The 19,174-nt window shown below is 49.4% G+C and overlaps 2 protein-coding genes and 1 pseudogene across 2 annotated transcripts; all 3 read left to right on the top strand.

Annotated features, from left to right (window-relative positions):
- The first annotated feature begins 1,351 nt into the window (after window positions 1-1,351).
- LOC117842268 (uncharacterized GPI-anchored protein At4g28100) lies at window positions 1,352-3,927 on the top strand. The gene is made up of 2 exons (XM_034722657.2): window positions 1,352-2,146; window positions 3,349-3,927. Exons 1-2 carry the CDS (start codon window positions 1,505-1,507, stop codon window positions 3,721-3,723), a joined length of 1,017 nt encoding a protein of 338 aa, XP_034578548.1. The 5' UTR covers window positions 1,352-1,504; the 3' UTR covers window positions 3,724-3,927.
- A 7,250-nt stretch (window positions 3,928-11,177) lies between these two features.
- On the top strand, window positions 11,178-11,990 carry LOC117845448 (two-component response regulator ORR6-like; annotated as a pseudogene).
- A 2,024-nt stretch (window positions 11,991-14,014) lies between these two features.
- On the top strand, window positions 14,015-15,758 carry LOC117843282 (anthocyanidin 5,3-O-glucosyltransferase). The gene has a single exon (XM_034723849.1). The coding sequence runs from the start codon at window positions 14,159-14,161 to the stop codon at window positions 15,632-15,634; it is 1,476 nt and encodes a 491-aa protein (XP_034579740.1). The 5' UTR covers window positions 14,015-14,158; the 3' UTR covers window positions 15,635-15,758.
- The last annotated feature ends 3,416 nt before the right edge of the window (window positions 15,759-19,174 follow it).

Raw genomic sequence — 19,174 nt, 5'->3', positions numbered from 1 at the left:
CTGAGGTGGTTTGATTAAGTTCATCTAGATCAGGTTGGCAGTATTTGGTGAAAAGGAAGGTGTCCTTTCTGCGATCAAGGTTCCTCCCTCACTGGTTGAGTGTGGGCCGTTGCAGTAGCAGCTGGAACAGGGACGGAATCAAAACCTACTCGCCCCAGGCGCTGAGCACTCTACCTGCAGAGCCACCGTGCTTGTCCTTCCTCCCTACGGTCAGGCCGTGCAGTCACATTAACATTACCGAGTTAAACCCCAGCAAGCATGCGCGTTTCAGCGTTTGACTTGACCCCATGATTCCCGGCTTATGATGTCCTTCAATTCCAAAACAAAATGCTGCTTCCCTGCACAAATTTCACGAGCAGAATCTTAAAAATTCGGTTCGTGCCTGACATCCACAGTTCGATTGGGTATCGATGCCCGTGCTAAACATTTTTGTCTCCAGCCGACAGAGTGTGAGCCCATTTCGCAATTGTTTAGCCGAGGATAGAAATGATTGTACCTGGGCTGTCTAACAACCTGATCGCTGCTCCCCCACCCTGTATTTTTAGCGTACCACTCCTCTGCTAGTCCTCCTGCTTTTCGATCTTGATTTGACCCAACTGTTTGCAGCATCGGATCATCATGACGCGAAAAAGAATGGCTCCAACAGTGATGCTAGTACCACCACACAGCGGCCAATCGGTGTCTCCGCCCAAAAATCACCGCTCGCCGCACGGACCAAATCTGATGGCTAGTCGTTCCCGAGCAACTTCTCGCACTGCCTTCTACGCTTAAATTTCTTTTTCCACTCAGCATTCACCTTTCTTAGCAAGTCTCCGATGAGTTACCACCGAATCATCAAACCGATACTATGTCACTAGTCCTCCACGTCTAATTAGGGCTTTGTAGACACACCGGCTATGGCACTCACCGCTAGTGACGACTGACGACTGCTAGGCAAGCTTGGAAGAACAAACTCCAAGCCAAAACCACTTCTCCAAATTCGAAAAAAATATTCCTTCCCGTACAAGCAAAACATCCACTGATGTGTAATGTGTTCATTTTATTCTTCTTTAGCTGTTATAAGATGGACACCTTCGCCTCTCTCTCTTTATATTTTTTACAGAACACTTAAGTAGACTTAAAAGTATAGATGAACCAAGTGTTTACATAGGGTACAAACTGAGACACTTTTTGAAAGGTTTGATGCCAAGAACTCGACACGGAAATTGGCTCTTAGGTTACACTATTACAGGTACGACGAACTACCAAAGGGTGAAACCATTGTGCATGTAATGTAATTTCTAATGTTACTGTTGCATACTATAAACTTCGCCCTCTCCAACCCCGTAAACCCCTGAACCAAGAGCTCCAACAGACATCCCCTCCCGATCACGGACCCCGGGGTCCGGTCCGGCTCTTTTATACAAGACCCGGTCCCCAGAGCCCACGCTCCCACACACTTCACTTCTTGGCTCTCGCCCACAACCGCCGCCGCCACCTGGTCCACTCCACCTCGCCGGCGGCAATGTCGGCGCACTCGCACCTCGCCGTCGCGCTGCTCCTCGCCCTCCTCGCCGGGTCGGCCTGCGCCTCCGACGTGCCGTCGTTCCCGCTCTCGCAGGCGCAGTCCCCGTCCAACTCCTCGTCCCCGTCCAACGCCTCCTCGCCGCCCTGCCACCTGGACCTCTCGGCCGAGCTCTTCGGCGGCGTGGCCGCGGCGTGCGGCGCGGGGGGCGGGCCAGGCTCGCTCGACCGGGGGCGTTGCTGCCCCGTGCTCGCGGCCTGGCTCTTCGCCGCGCACGCGCGCACCGCGCTGTCCGTGCCCCCGGCGCCCGCGCCCTCGGCGCTCTCCGGCGAGGAGGGGCTCGGGCCCGGCGACGACGGGCCCATGGTGCCCTACGACAACCAGCGGTGCGTCGACGCGCTGGGCGCCGCGCTGGAGAAGCGCGGGGTGGCGCTGCCGTCGCCCAACAGGACGTGCGACACCGTGCTCTGCTTCTGCGGCATCCGGCTCCACCAGATCGGCTCGCTCCGCTGCCCCGCCGCGTTCGCCGTCGGCGCGGCGGCCAAGAACGCGACGCCCACCGCTGCCGTCAAGGACCTGGAGAAGAGCTGCCGCAACGCCTCCTACTCCGGCTGCTCCCGCTGCGTCCAGTCCCTACAAAAGGTGAGCTCCTTTCTTGCTTTGCTAGCTTTTCCTCCCACAAATCCTTTCTTGCTAGCTCTGCAAAAGGTAATGCCATTGCCTTTGCCTTGGTTTACCTTTTCTGTTCTTGTCCCTTCTCTTTTCATTTCCCACGAATCCTTGATTGCTGTATCTTACTTTCTGGGATTCAACTTGTTACATTTCAAGTGCTGTTAATTTCTGGTTATAAAAAAAATGTTTATTTGCTAAATTGTGACGCTTCCATAAACCCATTGGCTAATTTCTACTTTGTTATAGGAAAATCTCTTAACGTTTTTTTCCAATTGCTTCGTTCTTGCAAGAACACCAACTTTATAGCATCCATGGGAGGAGATCCCCTTTCGGGCTTTCCCACAAAGCAGCAGCTCCTTTCTGAACACATCATTGTCTAAACTTTCGAATGCCTAAATGGACCAGCCGCTTGTTCTTGAACTGATCACCACTAATCATTTGGTACTTGAAACTAGTACTCAATTGCCCTTTCTTTCTGAAAGCACCGTGGCAAAGGGCAATCTACCATTTACCCTGCCAGCTAATTGCAGGACCATGGCTTAGTACAGTAGTGTTGCGGGGAGATCAGACGACAGACAGCATGGCATGAGCCACATTGTCCGAAGCCTTTTCCAATTATGAATGTTTAGTCGGCTAACCACCGCTGGCGGCGTTTGTGGATAATTGAGCCGAGCTTGTCCTCCACCTGCCTGTCCTGCATCCAGATTGGCATCTGAATCTTGACGAACAGTCATGCGTGCTGTATCTGTAACAACTAACAACCATGCTGCATTAAGGAGACTAAAAAAACTTTTTGACGATGTTCTGTTGCGTGCATTGCTGAAGTCTGCTGTTTTTTTTTTCTTCCAAAGGACGGCGAAAGCTTTTGCTTTGCCGTAACACGTCTGCTGAAATTAAGTGTGCATAATGTGCATGTGCATCGGCGTGAACAGGTTGTTATGCATGGGTAGCATTTACTGAGGGAGTCTGTGCAAGCCAAATCCAACGTTGTGTGCTGGGAGTCTGGAACAGAACCCACCTACTTGGCAACAAAACCTGCATTGCGAGAACGTCCCCTGCATGAACCACATTTACTGCATCTGCGTTTCTTCAGGGTCTTGTTCGAATTCGAATAGAAGGTTCTAACTTGCAGTCTCTGGCTTGTGTGCTTCCTTCATTGCTGGATAATGCAGCTGAAGGGGAACGTGAGCCGCGAGGTCACCGGCGGCGACCGCGCGCGGCGGATGCTGGGGCGGGACTGCCAGCTGATGGGCCTGACGTGGCTGCTGGCCAAGAACAAGACGGCCTACATCCCCACCGTCTCCGCCGTGCTCCGCGCCATGCTCTACACGGCGCACCCGACGGAGTCCGGCAGCGGCGGCGCGGCGCCGCGGTGCAGCCCGGACCAGGAGAACATGCCGCTGGCCGTGGACTCGCTGCAGTTCGAGCACACCGGGAGCACGAGCTCGGCGGTTGCCGCCTCGACGCCGCGGATCCTCCACGTCCTTCTTGGCCTCCTGCTCTGCCTGATGATGATCAGCAGCAGCAGGGATGCTGCGTTCTTGTAAATTCAGAAAGGCAATGCCACTCTGTTGATACACGGTATTCTGTAGGAGTTGTTAGTTACGGCGGAGTAGTAACTTGTTTTGCATAGTGGAGGTTGGCGGGAATGATCGAGTACTATGAACATCTGTAATCTCGGTGCCTTTTAACCCTGGGGTTAATCACTTGTTTCTTCGTTTTGTGAATGAAGTGAACTGCCTTTTGATGAACTTGAGGAACAGTTTGTGGGGGGACGGAACGATGAGCATGAGCTTTTCTGGTTCTTCTGGGGCAACAGTTCACGTGGTAGGTTTACGTGTGGCGCGGCGGGCGTCAGGGTCTGTGCGTCGTCTGGCTCGACGCTCCCCGCTCGGTCTCCCGATTTCTTCTCTCCGGGCCATAGATTCCTACGCGCGTCCTGTTGCCCGCTTCGTTTTCCCAACTTCCCGCACCAGTCAGTCAGTGACAAAAGGCTGCAGCAGTGGGACAGGCTACAGCGTCGAGGCCCTGTTTTCGCGTGTCGTTCGTGCCAACAGCAAACAGCCCGCGGGCAACACAACTTCTCCCGAAAACAACAACAAGCAAGCAAGAAGGAAGGAGCCTTAACCTTTTAGGGCCCATAGAAGCCCGTGTATGTGAATGCGAGCCCACGTTACCTCTGGGCCACCGAGCGGCAGGGCACGTCAGCAGCCACAAGCCCACGACGCAGCGTGAGCAGGAAGGCACGGCCTGCTGCTCCTATCGCCTCGCTGCTTGCCTGATCCAATCACCCCAATCATGTTCGATCGGGTGTGTATAGGATATCTTGGCGACTTCTTCTACCCTACTAACATTAGAAATGGGAGGTAGTAGGATAGAACAACTCGCCTGCGTTGCGCGCATTTTTTTCTGCAAACTGAAGTGGAGTAGTCTTTAAAAGAATCTCCAGCAGCTATCATATTGGGAAGAGTTGGAAGAGTTGATAAGGAAAGGGAAAAATTTAGTTTACTCCCCTCATCTATCCACTTTGTCCGCTTAACACCCCGAACAAAGTTTTGGCTCACTTTACTCCCCTAAATTATTTCATTTGGTCCAATCTACCCCTTAATTAGATTTCTCTTTTTCGTTTCTTCGTGTATGAGTTGAATTTTGAGTTTAAATTTTGTGACCATGTACAAAACATGATGCCTTATGTTAGAAAATTATACTAAGAAATTTTCATGGTTATTTTCATAGGTTAGGAATAATTAATACGAAATTGATCTTAGATATACAAAATTGTACGAAAAGTAATTATGAAAAATTCTAATATATTTTTTTAACATGGAGCATCATGTTATAAGTCAACAGATAAAATCTGAAATTGAATTCAATTTGTACGCAAAGAAATAAAAGAGAGAAATCTAATTAGGGGTAGATTGGACCAAATGAAATAGTTTGGGGGAGTAAAGTGAGCCTAAATTTTGCTTAGGGGGTTAAGTGGACAAAGTAAATAGGTAAGGAGAGTAAAATAGACTTTTCCATAAGAAAATAACACTCCAGCAGTCTCCCTTTACCTTTTCTGTTTCCCAATAATTATTGGAATAACCCAATAATTCACCCCAAATCTTCTTAAATAAAGGAGTTGTGACTCTCCCAATACGGTAGTTGGATTGGGATGAGATTATTGGGAGACTACAAAAGCAACTCCTCCAATAATAATGAAAGTGATATTGGGATATCGCTATTAACTAGTTATTGAGAAATATTTATTGAAAACTGATGGAGATGCTTCTATCCAGCTGGAGCCGGCGGTTATAAACTTCAAGCCTGAAGGCTGGTCGGTTCCCCGCTGATTTCTTCTACTGAGAATAAGGATCCCTTCTGATTCCAAGCTGTAATATCACTACTACATTATTCATAAACCGATCAGCTTGACATTTCCCCGAGGGCCAAGACATCCAGATTTAGAAATGCGACGCTATTCTATGCAGAGTTTGAACAGCTAACCATCTTCATGATCACCGGATGAGTGTATTTACACACGCACGAAAATGATCCCATCTAATCCCCGTACGAATGAATAGCTCGGCACAACGACTGCACGCACAATGCAGACGGCACATCGTCAGGGCAGACACTTTGCTCCGGCCGTCTGGCATTTTTGTGGTGTTTGTGTGGAGGTAGTGGGGCGTAAGCGGTAAGCCCCCCTGCACCCGCCGACTGCATGTCTATTTGTTCATGTGCCGTCCATCTGCTGTGATTGTCATATGTATCGTGTTTATTTGTTTTCTCCATGCACGACTCCAATTGTGTTTTCCATTTAATCTTTAGGCCACTGTACAAAGAGTGTCATGTTAGCTTTTCAATAAAACGAACAGTCACTCTCAGTGCATATAGTTTTATTGCACAGTTTCATAAATATGTTGTATCATTTAATTCTTACATTGTATTACGATTAAATGTGTCGTGACATAAAACCATAACATGCTTAGTGCAAGTTTTATTATGCTTCATGAAGTGGGTTTCTCTCTTCTCCTCTCTCCTCATAATGAGCTTGTCAAATCAGCAATTTTGATGATGTGGCATGAGATTTAATGATCATGAAACCTCATGACACTACCATTGAGACTGGCCTAATATTAGCTACCGGTATATGTCTCCATTAGTCGATACGACGTGTATGACGTGACTATGCATCGAGTAATGTAGGATCCCTCGTGCTCATATTCTTATTATTTGTGCATATTCGATGATCTTCAACACATGGTTGTCTTAGGCTAGTCTTAGTGCACAATTTCATTGTACCATTACCAAGATTAGGAACTAGTAACTGTGCCGATTAAGTTTCATGGGGATGAAACTCTTCTCACATATGATGAAACTCCCCTTCCTCTCTCGTCATAAAGACCTTGCCAACTTAGCAAAATTGCTGATGTGGTATGAATTTTAATGTTCATGAAACTACTTATGAAACTTCCACTAAGATTGGCCTTAAGATATCGAATAGGATATGTACGCTACTGCTGAAGGTTTTCCAAACTCGCTTTCAAGAATTTCCAGTTACTTTTTTATGTAGCAGTGCCTCGTTTTCATACCAGAATGTCTTTGAGCAAGTGGAGCCAAGGTGGCTACAGGGCTCCAGCTTTAGTTTCTCCTGCGGCTCCAAGTAAAGCCCTACTAAACAGTTTGGTAAAAAACGGCTCCGCCCTTGGAGAGGGGCCGGAACCGTTTTACATGGAGAAACCGAAGCTAAAAAAAGTAGCTCCTCCAGCTCCTCCCCATTTTAGGAGGAGCTGTAGCCCTATCAAAGGGGGCTGAAGTGTTCCCATTTTCTAAGCTAAGATGAATTACCCAATCAACCACAAACTCTTCAAAATTAGGCTCCGTTTGAAGATAGAGACTAAAGTTTAGATACTAATCAGGAGTATTAAATATAGGTTAATTATAAAACCAATTGCATAAATGAAGGCTAATTCGCGGAACGAATTTAACCATGATTTGATCATGTGATGCTACAGTAAATATGTTCTAATCATGAATTAATTAGGCTTAATAGATTCATCTCGTAAATTAGCCACGGCTTATGCAATTAGTTTTATAATTAGTTCACGTTTAGTCCTTCTAATTGATATCTAAAATTCGATGTGACCCGAACTAAAAATTAGTCATGATCCAAAAAACTCTTAGCACCCGGGACATGAGGACACTGCCATCGTCACGAATGACCCATTGCTAGAGCACGAGGTAGATTTCCTGTCGCTGTCATTTTAGGGGTCGGTTTATATACCTTTGTGGAAAAGCATAATGGATTAGGCCTTGTTTGGGAGGAGGATGGTAAAATTTAATCCTGAACTTTAGCCTTTGGAGGTGTTTGGGAGGGGTGCTAAAGTTTAGCACCTGCTATACCAAATGACCCTTTTTACCCCTGCATAGCTGCCCCTCCATGGCCTTCCTCAAGATCCTGAACCCTCTCATACGCAGGAGCACCACCCCGATCTCAAACCCCAAGCCCCTCCTCTTCCTCCACACCTTCATCGCCTCATCCTCCCCAACCACCATCAGCACCGCCGTTGCCTCCCCCGCAGCCACCCCCTTCGCCGGTCGGAGGCGGCAGCAGCGGCGGCAAGGCGAGCGAGACCCCCCGCGTCGCGGCCGGCAGCGGCACCCCGGCGTGGCTTAGGCCCCCTCGGCGGAGGCCACCCGGCTTCACCGCCGCGACCTGCACCTACCCTAGCCCGACGCCGTGCGGAATCCAGGGTCTGCGCGCTGCCCTACCACGCCCAGGCTCCGGCGGCCGTGGCATCGGCCTCGCGCCGTGCCAGGTGCTGTGGGCCACTGCTGCGACCCCACCTGGATCCGCGACGGATGCTCCTCGGCGGCACTATCCTCGCATCCGGCTGTCATGACCCGCGCCGGCGGCTGCGACGGGGAGGCTAGCGACGGGGGGAGAGAGAGAGACTGAGGGGAGGAGAGAGAGGGGAGGGGGTAGGGGGGGAAAGTGGTCCGGGGGGCCACTTTTTAGTCTATTTAGTTCATTTTAGCTACCCCAAGTGACTAAAGGATTAGTGGAGGGTTAAAATTTAGTCCACTAGTTTTAGCTCACCTGTTTGGGAGCACAAGTGACTAAAATAGACTAAAGTGGGGGTGCTAAAGTTTAGCACCCCTCTTCCAAACACCCACTTAATGGGGTAGTTGGAAAGCTGCTGATTTGAACCGAGAGGTTTAGGTTTCCCTCTTGATAATTGGAATCAGGAAGATATTGAGCAGGGACACGAGGACACTGCCATCGTCACGAATGACCCATTGCTGGAGCACGAGGTGGATTTCCTGTCACTGTCATTTTAGGGGTGGGTCTATATATCTTTGTGGAAAAGCATGATGGATTAAATGGGGTAGTTGGAAAGCTGTTGATTTGAACCGAGAGGTTTAGGTTTCCCTCTTGATAATTGGAATCAGGAAGACATTGAGCAGGCCATTAGCTACTTTGCACGCCTAAATTCTTGGGAACGTGACCTGCTCGGCTGCTCATCGGCCTCGTTTAATTGTCAAAGCTCGAGTAGTGGGCCTTGAATCTGTCCCTGAGTTTATTGCCTTCACCGATGGAGATGAGTTTCATGTTCAACATTGGATCAATTATCCAGCACCGTTTGCTTGGGGGGTAAAACTGGTGATGAGTATCCCAAATCAGGACTTGTGTCTCTGTGTTTTTTTAAGAAATCTACGTTGCTTAGATTAACTAAAACTAGGATCTTAACATTTAGAACATAAACGTATCTTAGTAAATAAGTTGAGTAATCAACCGGTGGCAACGTTGTGCGACGACCCGACCATCTCATTTGGTGCAGTGGCCGGTGAAGGGGACGCCGGTGTTGGGGTAATGCGTAGGAGGTCCCGTTGACCTTCGGGTCTCCACCTCATCTGTCCGGGGACGAAGATGGTGAAGCGGCAGTGGCCTTCAGATGGCTCCAGCGCCGCTAGTGAATCGGGGTGGCGATGTAGGATGGCGTGCGTGGGTTTAGCGTGTGCTGGACTATCTCAAAACTAGCCGAGCCACCATGGTGAAAATGATCAATAGTTATTAAATAGCTAACTGTATACAGGATACGTTGGCTGCGGGTATCATAGCATAATGTTGTGAATTTATGGTGTTTATGAGTGGATCGAGTATTATTTACCACCTGAAAAACTCTTAGAATTTCTGGTTGAAGTAGCTATCGTTGCATTTTCAGTCTTAGAATCATTGTGCTATCTTTGATGGTAGTATTGGCATTTTCGTTTCAGGTCAAGGGCATTCAGATGTATCACCGGCCGGTACGCCATTGATCTCAGCTCACGTTGGACATTGTCTTTCACTACTGGGGTACTTCCATCCTCGTGAATGTAATTAAATTAGGCACAATGAAGAACATTTGGAACTATGATTCATTACAATTAGTCTACATCTGCTGCTAGGACATGTGGTTTGCATGTAATCATTTTGTACATTTTATTTATCTCTAGAAATTACTTTTTCTAGTATATTTGGTCAGCTCAATGTGACATTTTATTTATCTCTAGAATTACTTCGATGCTGGACTAGGGACATAGAGTTCTATCGTAGGCTAAGCAAGCTGTGGTGGATTGTACTCATGTCCAGCGATGGCAACTGCAAGCATGGAATTGTGAGATTGATGTACGCAGAGCCTTCTGCATGCTTTTCTTATGCTCATGTAGTTTGTACTGGTCATATCATTTTAATTTGACAGTTTACAATAAGAGATCAAGCATGCCATCCAAATATTGAGGTCAGATCTTCGTAGTATAGGAAAAAAATGGTTCTTATATTTTTGTTACTCTTTGCCCATTCCAACTTCTCTACCATATTGTTTTATAGCTTCTTATATTTTTGTTACTCTTTGCCCATTCCAACTTCTCTACCATATTATTTTATAGCTTCTGTTTGTGAGTACAACCTCTAATTAAATAGACCTATAACAGTGGAATGAACGTAAGGATTATATTGAGAACAGGGCAAACCTGCTCTGCCATATTCTACTATTGTTTCACTGATGCAATAAGCAGATGCATACCGACAAAAGTTTGTGAATTTCAAAATTTCTTTGTTCCATTTCTTAATACTTGTTTCTAACCCATCCTCATGACCCCATTAATAATGGTCAATAAATGGATGGCATGCTCTAATAAGGGTATTTTGGAATTTCAGGCTTGGATATTCCATCTTTGTATGCATCTTTAAATTTCAGAACTGAATCATGAGAAGTGATCGTGGTGTAGGTCAATGCTGGATGTCCTCATAACAAGCTCCTACATCGTTGGTCAGCGACTTTCCCATCGTTGAAGAACTGCACCCCTCTGCCATTTGGACTCCACACTATTGTCTGACCTGCCGTCTTATCTTTATCTGAACCCCAGCATTTAAGGCATGCATCTGCCATTCCAAATCTCCTCAGTTTTTGTTGGTAGTTTATCCTTTTCAAAAAAACTGTTCTAAATCATGTGCTGCATGTTAAATTAATCCCTTTAGTAGTGAGGCTGGAGCTACAACTTGTATACATATATTGTCTACTGCATTTGCAGAAGAACTGCACTCAATTAATTTGCAAGTTATTTAGTGTTTCTATGTATTCCCGGTTTTGTGCATATCAGATTCCTTACAGGATCTACATTATATGGAGCATCTTTTTCATTCATATCTATCTGTCAGTATGTTCATGTATTTAATTAGTTTTGTGCAAGGAGCATGACTGTACAGTAGTTTTGGCTATCAGGTTTTTATGGAGCAAACCCTCATCTACAGTTCTTCTATAACCAGGTGCATGCAAGTGTCAGAGGCTTCTACTCGGTGGTTTTATAACTGTGTGTGTCTATATATATACACACACACACTCATGTATATATATACTCTCCCTATATATATATATACACTCATGTGAAATGGATTTCTATCTGTATATTCACCTGCGCACAGGATGAAGATGAAGCAGAAGTAGACGAGGTGAACGAAGAACAGGGTCAGGAATAGAACACAGTAAGAATGCAAGGAACAGAGGAAGCTTTCAGGCTGTTACGACAGGACGAGCATTCGATCCTCCGCAGTTACGAATACAGAGGTAAATTTCGATGGATGTGCGAACAAAGTGTGCTGTTCCTTCTTGATCGACGAGTGATCGACTCAGCAGTTACGAATTGGGAGGCTAAATTGTGTGTTCTCGAATCTTTGCAGTGCCCACTGTTGAATCGGCGACGAGGGCGCTGGAGCTGCTCGCGCTCGGCCTGCTGGCTGCTGCCCGACGTGAACATGATCATCACGGACTACTGGATGCCCGGGATGACCGGGTACGAGCTCCTCAAGCACGTCAAGGAGTCGTCCAAGCTCAAGGAGATCCCGGTGGTGATCATGTCGTCGGAGAACGTGCCCAACCGGATCACCCGGTGCCTGGAGGAGGGCGCCGAGGACTTCCTCCTCAAGCCCGTCCGCCCCTCCGACGTGTCCCGGCTCTGCAGCCGGATCAGATAATCGCCCGGCATCTGCAGGGACTGATTACTCTTAGGGAAAAAAACCATTTTTTGTTTTTCTTTTCCCCATTTTTTGGACATAGATCCGCCGCCGCCGCTGCCTCAAACAAGAAGCTAACATTTGGGGGCAAGGAAGATTAGCTAGGTTAGGAATGGGGGAGCGAGCAGAGCATATGCTTGCTTGCTCCCTCGTGTGATCCGCTCGCTGCTGCAAAAGATGCCAAGCAAAAATGGAACAGAGTTCTTCTGAATATGTTGTTCAGAGACCAACCTGTTGAAATTTTTTTTTGGCATCAGGGCAAACCTGTTAACCTTTCCAAGATCAGAGAGCTTTTGACAGACCACTTCCAGGATTAGCAGTTACTAATTCTGTTCACATCCCATTTGTTAATTCACATGGCGATCACGGTTCATCCACGATCTGTCCATGATTGATACCCCCAAGAAATGATTGGTTGTTTCCTAATCAACTGGGCCCTGCCATGATTTGCACGCATGCCATGCGCCAGTATTATTGCATCCATTAGCACGATCTCCTTGCGCTAGCTGTGGGGGAAATCAAATTTGGAAAGAGACTGTTATTCCTGTTCGTGCTTGTGCGTATCTTATCGGCAAAGTACTATACAATACAACCGTTCTTGGCTGGCTGTCGTAGGTGAGCTGTTGCTGTATGCGGTGTGTAAAAATTAAAGAAATGAAAAAAGTCCAAGGGTAGGAGGAGAGGATATGATAGTAAAGACAGTGGAAGGATCTCTTCAAAGATTCGCTTACCTGGAAGCGGATTCTGCAAAAGGGGGCGGTGCGAGCCTGCGAGGGAGCGCTCGCGCGCGGCTCGCGGGAATGGCTCGGGTATTCCGTACCCAGGGTACCGTACATGGTTTATTGAACTACATTAGTAGCCTCCCTGTACGCCATTACGTTCTGCTTGATGGTACCGGTTAGTTGATCCATAGTCATGGCCTTATTTTGATAGACTCTCATGCATCTCTCCTTCCGGAGGTTCCAGGCTGCGTATATAATCACTAGCAGGACAAATCAGTTTACTAGGATTGACACATCAGCTTGACAAGTCATCCCCTTCGCTCGGCCGAGTGGACGTCAGGCTAGCGATGGGCGAGCTACAGTCCGACGCTGCTGAGGGCGAGCCTGAACAGGAGCAGCCGCTCCCTGCTCTCCTCAACCGTGGCGCGCGCGTCGTCGTCGAGCGTCCCGACGTCGCAGCGCTCCTGCAGGTAACGCCTCGCACGACCAGAGCATGAACCTGCCGCGGCGGCAGAAGTGCTCCCTGACGAGCTCCTCGAACCCCGCCGGCGGCCACCGTAGCAGGTGGAGCATGGTCCGGAGCATGAGGAGGAGCAGACATAGGAATTGAAGAGCGGGGCGAGCCGCCGACGGCACGGGCACTGCAAGGCGGCACGTGGGGCTGGTTGCCGGTTCTCGGGAACGGAAAGAACTGCGGCGCTCGAGAGCGGACGGAGAGAACGCGCTGGCAGAGTCTGCGTTTGCCGGTCAAATTCGACATCCATAGCGAGTCTCTCATCGATTCCTTCCTCTGGCATATTCTTCATTACCAATAGAATCCATTTGACTCGTGGTAATCGACAGCGACGCAGGGTCTAGTTCCACGTGGGGGTACGTGCTACTGGGAGTATGGGCACTGCGCCGGCACCCGGCAGGCTTAGCAAGGCTAGGTGGCTACATGGTCGAGGGCTGCTTGCGGCGTGGAGGGGAGGCGGAGCTGGGTGCCGGCGAAACCAAAGAATCACGGGAGGGCACATGCGAGAAGTTGGATTAGCAGGGGAGGGGGCTGCTGACGGGTCGTTCCTAGTCAGCAAAACCAAACAGAAAATTCTCCATGTCAGCAAATCTGGTTTTCAGGATATTGGAAAAAGATATTGGAACATGCTCATTAAGTAGTTATTAGAAAAAAAAATTATTGAGCTTAAGATACTCGAGAATGAGATTATCTCCGTTCCAGTCACTCAACGAGTAACTTGATACCGTACCTGGTTTCCGGTGACAAAGGAAATGGGGCTTGATTTATTAGAAAAATTTAGTAATGACCGATGCTTTGCTTCCTCAATTAATACAGATTCGTTGGACTTGAATCTATTTGAGTACTGGTTGGTACAGATACTCCCTTGTGAAACATGTTCAACGCCTCTTCAAATCTGAACTTTGATGTATACCCGGCATTTTTTTCGATGTTCACTTTAGCTTATCAGTCGGCTTATCAGCCACCGAACAATATTTTTCTCTCACAATAAATCAGCCGTTTCAACTTTTTAATTGGCTTTAATTAGCTATCCACACTTAGCATTCCATCGGCTCTCTCTCCATATATATCTTCACTCCAATGTCGACGCGAAATCAACACCCTTCTCCCCGAAAGCAAGAGCTCGGGCTGGCCACGAGTTCTACTGCAAAGATAGAGCCGATTAGCATCCAGCACCACGAAGCAGGCAGAGAATCAAAGCCACGAACATGAAGAAGACAATCGTCCTGTACCCCGGCGTCTTCGTCAGCCACTTCGTCCCCATGATGCAGCTCGCCGACGTCCTCCTCGAGGAGGGCTACGCCGTCACGGCGGCGCTCATCGACCTCACCCTGGACCACGACGACGCCCTGGCAGCCGCCGTCGACCGCGTCGCCGCCGCCAAGCCGTCGTTGGCCATCCACAGGCTCCCCCGCATCCAGAACCCTCCCGCCGTCGCAGACTACGGCGAACCGCTCCTCTGGTACTTCGACATCATCAGGCGCTACAACGAACGCCTCCGCGAGTTCATCTCCTCCCTGCCTCCTCGGAGCGTCCATGCCGTGGTCATCGACTCGCCTTCTGCCGATGCGCTCGACGTCGCCAGGGAGCTCGGGGTCCCGGCCTACACCTTCTACGGCGTCAACGCATCCACGGTCGCCGTGTTCCTCCAGCTCCCCTGGTTCCGCGCGGAAGGCCAGCCCAGCTTCAAGGAGCTCGGAGACGCCCCTCTCGAGTTCCACGGCGTCCCTCCCATGCCGGCGTCGTACCTATTGCGCGAAACGCTCCTGGACCCGGAGACCGAGATATACAAGCAGATGATGAACTTGATGCGCCGGAACACGGAGCCCGATGGCATCCTGGTGAACACGTTCGCGTCGCTGGAACCTCGGGCTACGGGGGCTCTCCGGGACCCGCGGATTCTTCTTCCCGGCGGAGAGTGCAGGGTGCCTCCGGTGTACTGCGTCGGGCCACTGGTCGCCTCTGGCGCCGCCGGCGCCGAGGCAGAAGACAAGCACGAGTGCCTCGCGTGGCTCGACGCGCAGCCAGAGCGCAGCGTCGTGTTCCTCTGTTTCGGGAGCACCGGCGCCGCCACCCACTCGGAGGAGCAGCTCAGGGAGATCGCCGCCGGCCTGCGGAACTCCGGCCACCGTTTCCTCTGGGTGGTGCGCGCCCCTGTGAGCGGCGACACGCCGAGGCTGTTCGAGTCCGGCGCCGACGCGGACCTCGAGGCCCTCCTTCCCGACGGGTTCCTGGAGAGCACCAAGGGCCGGGGCCTCGTCGTCAAGCACTGGGCGCCGCAGGTGGAGGTGCTCCGCCACCGGGCGACGGGCGCGTTCTTGACGCACTGCGGGTGGAACTCGGTGCTGGAGGGGATCACCGCCGGCGTGCCGATGCTCTGCTGGCCGATGTACGCGGAGCAGAGGATGAACAAGGTGTTCATGGTGGAGGAGGGCAGGGTCGGCGTGGAGATGGCTGGGTGGGAGCAGGGAATGGTCACGGCTGGGGAGGTGGAGGCCAAGGTCAGGCTGGTGATGGAGTCCGAGGAAGGGGAGCGGCTCAGGGCGCGAGTGGCGGCGCACAGGGATGCCGCGGCCGTCGCCTGCAAGGCCGGCGGCTCGTCGCGCGCGGCGTTTGGCCAGTTCTTGTCGGACGGGAGAAGACGTGCTTCACGCATCGCTGACTCCATTGTGATGCATAATTGAGATGAAATTGAAACGCTTTTGCCTGTACGCTGTGGTAGCTTATTATAGATTGTTATTGAATGAACATTGCGATACAAACATGTTATGAACGACGTATGGAAATATGAAGTAAAGAATCAAGCCACAGAGGAGACACACGATTTAACGTGGAAAACCCCTTCAATGTGAAGGGAAAAACCACGGGTACCAGCCAGCAACAATCTCACTGTCTCAGGAGTTTTGGGTTACACGCCTATGGCGGCTTACAAGAGAATCAAGTCTCCACGAAACCCTAGCAAGGGTGTATATGCTGTACCGTACAAAACATTCTATGGAGTCTCCGGCGATGGGCCTCCGCTCCGTCAGAAGCCCGGCCTATATCCTGGAGTGAATTTGGAACAACTCCAACAAAATATTCTATGGTACTCCCCACAGAACAGGAATTCCGTCTCTGCTGCACATAATCTTGCTTTGCTGTCTGGTATAGGTGAGCGATGAATCCGAGCAATCTTCACTCCAGAACGCTTAGGCGAGTCTTCTTTGCAGTAGTGACCTTGCGCCACTGACTTATGGGCCCATCTTCTGAACTCACCTACTAAGACGGGCTAGCTATACAGTAATTCTTCGATAGGAATTAATCCCATGCCAATCGACAGATCAGAGCGGCTGGGCGGGACCGTCGGCCCGCGAGCTGAAATTTCGGCCCTTCGAGCACACTGCAGCCCACGCCTGCATCGATATGGAATTGGGCCCGCTCGGTCAGCCCACGCCTGCAGTCGGACGAGCGCGCGCCAGGCGGCAAAGCAACGCCGGCCTTGCCCTGGCCGGTGGGTGCAACAAAGCAACAACAACTGTGGGCCACCCAAGCTGCTGTGGACTGCAATCCTACGAGCTGACATTTTCTCTCATAGTCTCATTTGCATTTTGCGTGTGACGTGTCTCTCCCATCCTATCTGCAAAATTGGCATGTGATATGTTCAATTCAGTGGTTTTGACGAGATATTCATTATGCAATCTAATTTGGAGTTTAGAGTCGTTTATATTGATTCTCTTTTAGATCTAACTTTGTGTCAATTTGCACTAACTGCATATACTGTAACAGCCCAAAATTCAAACAGAAATGAAATTAAGATAAATAAATAAATAAAATTTTCTTTGGCTTTTATTTGTTCTTCTCATGTTTTATGCATTAACAACCCTCTTTGAGCATGTTTAAAATGTTGTTAAAAAATAAGTAATACAATAAATCTTCAAACTTTGCTACAAAAGTTCTAAGTCATCAAAGTAATTTTTGGTGAATTTCTTGGAATTTTTGGAGAAGGTTTAAATAAATAGAATTACGTTTGAACTTCTGAAATCCAAATCAAATACGAAATCTTTTTCTAAACTAAATCTCATTCTGGACAATACCTGCTGCGGCCCATCTTTTTCATTCAGGCCCAACTTTGTCCTCACCATAATCTGAATGTGGGTCTCGCGGTTCCGCTCGTCATCCTCTTACCACGCTCAGCCCGCAAGTGAGCCGGACCCTTCTCTTCCCTTTCTTCCTCCTTTACTGCCTTGCGCAGGAATCGTGCGCACGTCACGGAAGACGAAGTGCCGAGCGCCGCTGCCATCCAAGCCACCTGACCACGCCGCCCGCGCGAAGGACACCGTTGCTGCGCCGCTGTCATGGATGGATGATGATGCATTCTCACCAAACTCGAGGCATCTGACCGAGCTAAAAGTCGTGGCTCGTGCTTATATTCATCCTGTCCACCCCACCTCTGTCTCCCCTATCCCTTCTCTCTCTGTCGGCAAGTAAATAATCAGCAGCAGTAGCACGAGAGCACCACCAGCTCCTCCTTGCCTGCTACCAAGTACCAACCCTTCACTCGATCTCTCCCTCTGCTCTTTTCTCCCACGCGAGATGCATGTCAGCAGCTATCCACTCACTTGCCCACTACTCCTCCAAATCCAAGCACGTCCCTGTCTCTCTCCTCTTAATCTCCTTCGGCAAGCAAATTGGAGCAGCAAGCCGTGTCGCGGCCGTGGGACACCACGTCACCATCACGCTAGCGAGCACCGACGGCACAAGCACGTAGCTTGGCCGCTGCACGCCCGGCCGCATGCTGCGGCGATCCTGGCCCCGTCATGGCCTTGATGCGAGAGTACCGAACCGCCGGCCGTTTCCATGGCACGGCCAAGCCGGCACGCACACGGTACTCGCACTCAGGCACGCGTTCGAACGCGTGACACGGCAACGGGCTGGCCACGAGCTTGCTCGACCGGCCGGGCTCCCAGCCGCCGCACTACGCCACCACAGCCGTCTCCCGCCGCGAGCGCCCAGCCGCGTGCGTAGTACGCTCTGCCTCGCGCAGTGCCCGCCCGCTCCACCACGCAGCCTTGCATCGCTGGCCGTCCCGTGCTCAGCCCGCGTGGCACCGCCAGCCCAAGCTGCCCCGCGCACTCGCGGTGCTCTGCTCAGTTTAAAAGGGCAGTGACATCATGCTGACTTAAGCATGACGTCACCTGACCCATTTTCCTGTTGGAAAATAAAAAGAGAAATACATGAAGAATGCATGTCATGCCAATGAAATAGAACCTATTCATGTGAGTTTACGGTGCAAAAATAAATGACGAAAATGATGGAAAAATCGAAGTTAATCCGAACAGTTCTGTTTTTTTAATCTCATATCGAAACTTCAAACTTGTATATCTCACTCATATGAACTCCAAATAACTCGATTCTTTCTGCTAAGATGTTCTAAAATCATGCTCTATCATCTGATGGTGTTTATTCGGTTCTTCATTGCTGTTTATTTGGTTGTTTTGCATGTACCTTGCATTCGTCCGATTCGAGCAGACGACGAGACGTTCATAGCTGTGCCGGATGCCTAGCGAGGCTCTGACCTGATACTCGAGAACATGAATGATCAGCAACAAGGCAAGCACCCCCTTGATCATCTTTGCTCCTATTTAAATGCCTAAACCTGTGATTTACATGCATGCGACGATGATTTTATGAGTCCAAATGTCATTTTGTATCGGGTAGACACGCTACTTTAATACATATACCTGCCTTGTTATTTTAAACCTTTTATACCTTGTCGCCGTAAGGCTATGGGTTATTCGTTCAGTTCGGTGTCATATGCTTAGTTTGCTTAGAGCTAATACGCGGTCACTTAAATAGCATCACTTGGGAGGGATGATTTGAAAGATAAATATGGTTTATATTTGAAAAAAATAAAAACTCTATGGTAGATGCGGGTGATAATATGGTCTAGAGGTCATGATGATACGAGGATAAAGAAAGATGGATGATAAAATGAATGGTGGATATGACTTGGTCCTATATGCGTTTTCGGCGCATTTTAGGGATTCTCACCCGTGTCAAATTAAGGATCGGAAATTGGCATCTTCTAGTCGAAGTGTTATAGTACAACCACATGTGCTTAATGGGTACGGCCTTAGCTTACTAAGTCAGTTGGCTCCGAGGTGATGTTACCGCCCGAGTGCACGAGATGCTCGACGGTGTCGGGGTAGCTAACCCGGGCAAATGTATGGAGGTGCTTCTATAGT

Source organism: Setaria viridis, chromosome 2 (assembly GCF_005286985.2).
Source record: "Setaria viridis chromosome 2, Setaria_viridis_v4.0, whole genome shotgun sequence".
Classification (NCBI taxonomy): Eukaryota; Viridiplantae; Streptophyta; class Magnoliopsida; order Poales; family Poaceae; genus Setaria; species Setaria viridis.
This window is presented reverse-complemented; position numbering and strand designations above follow the sequence as displayed.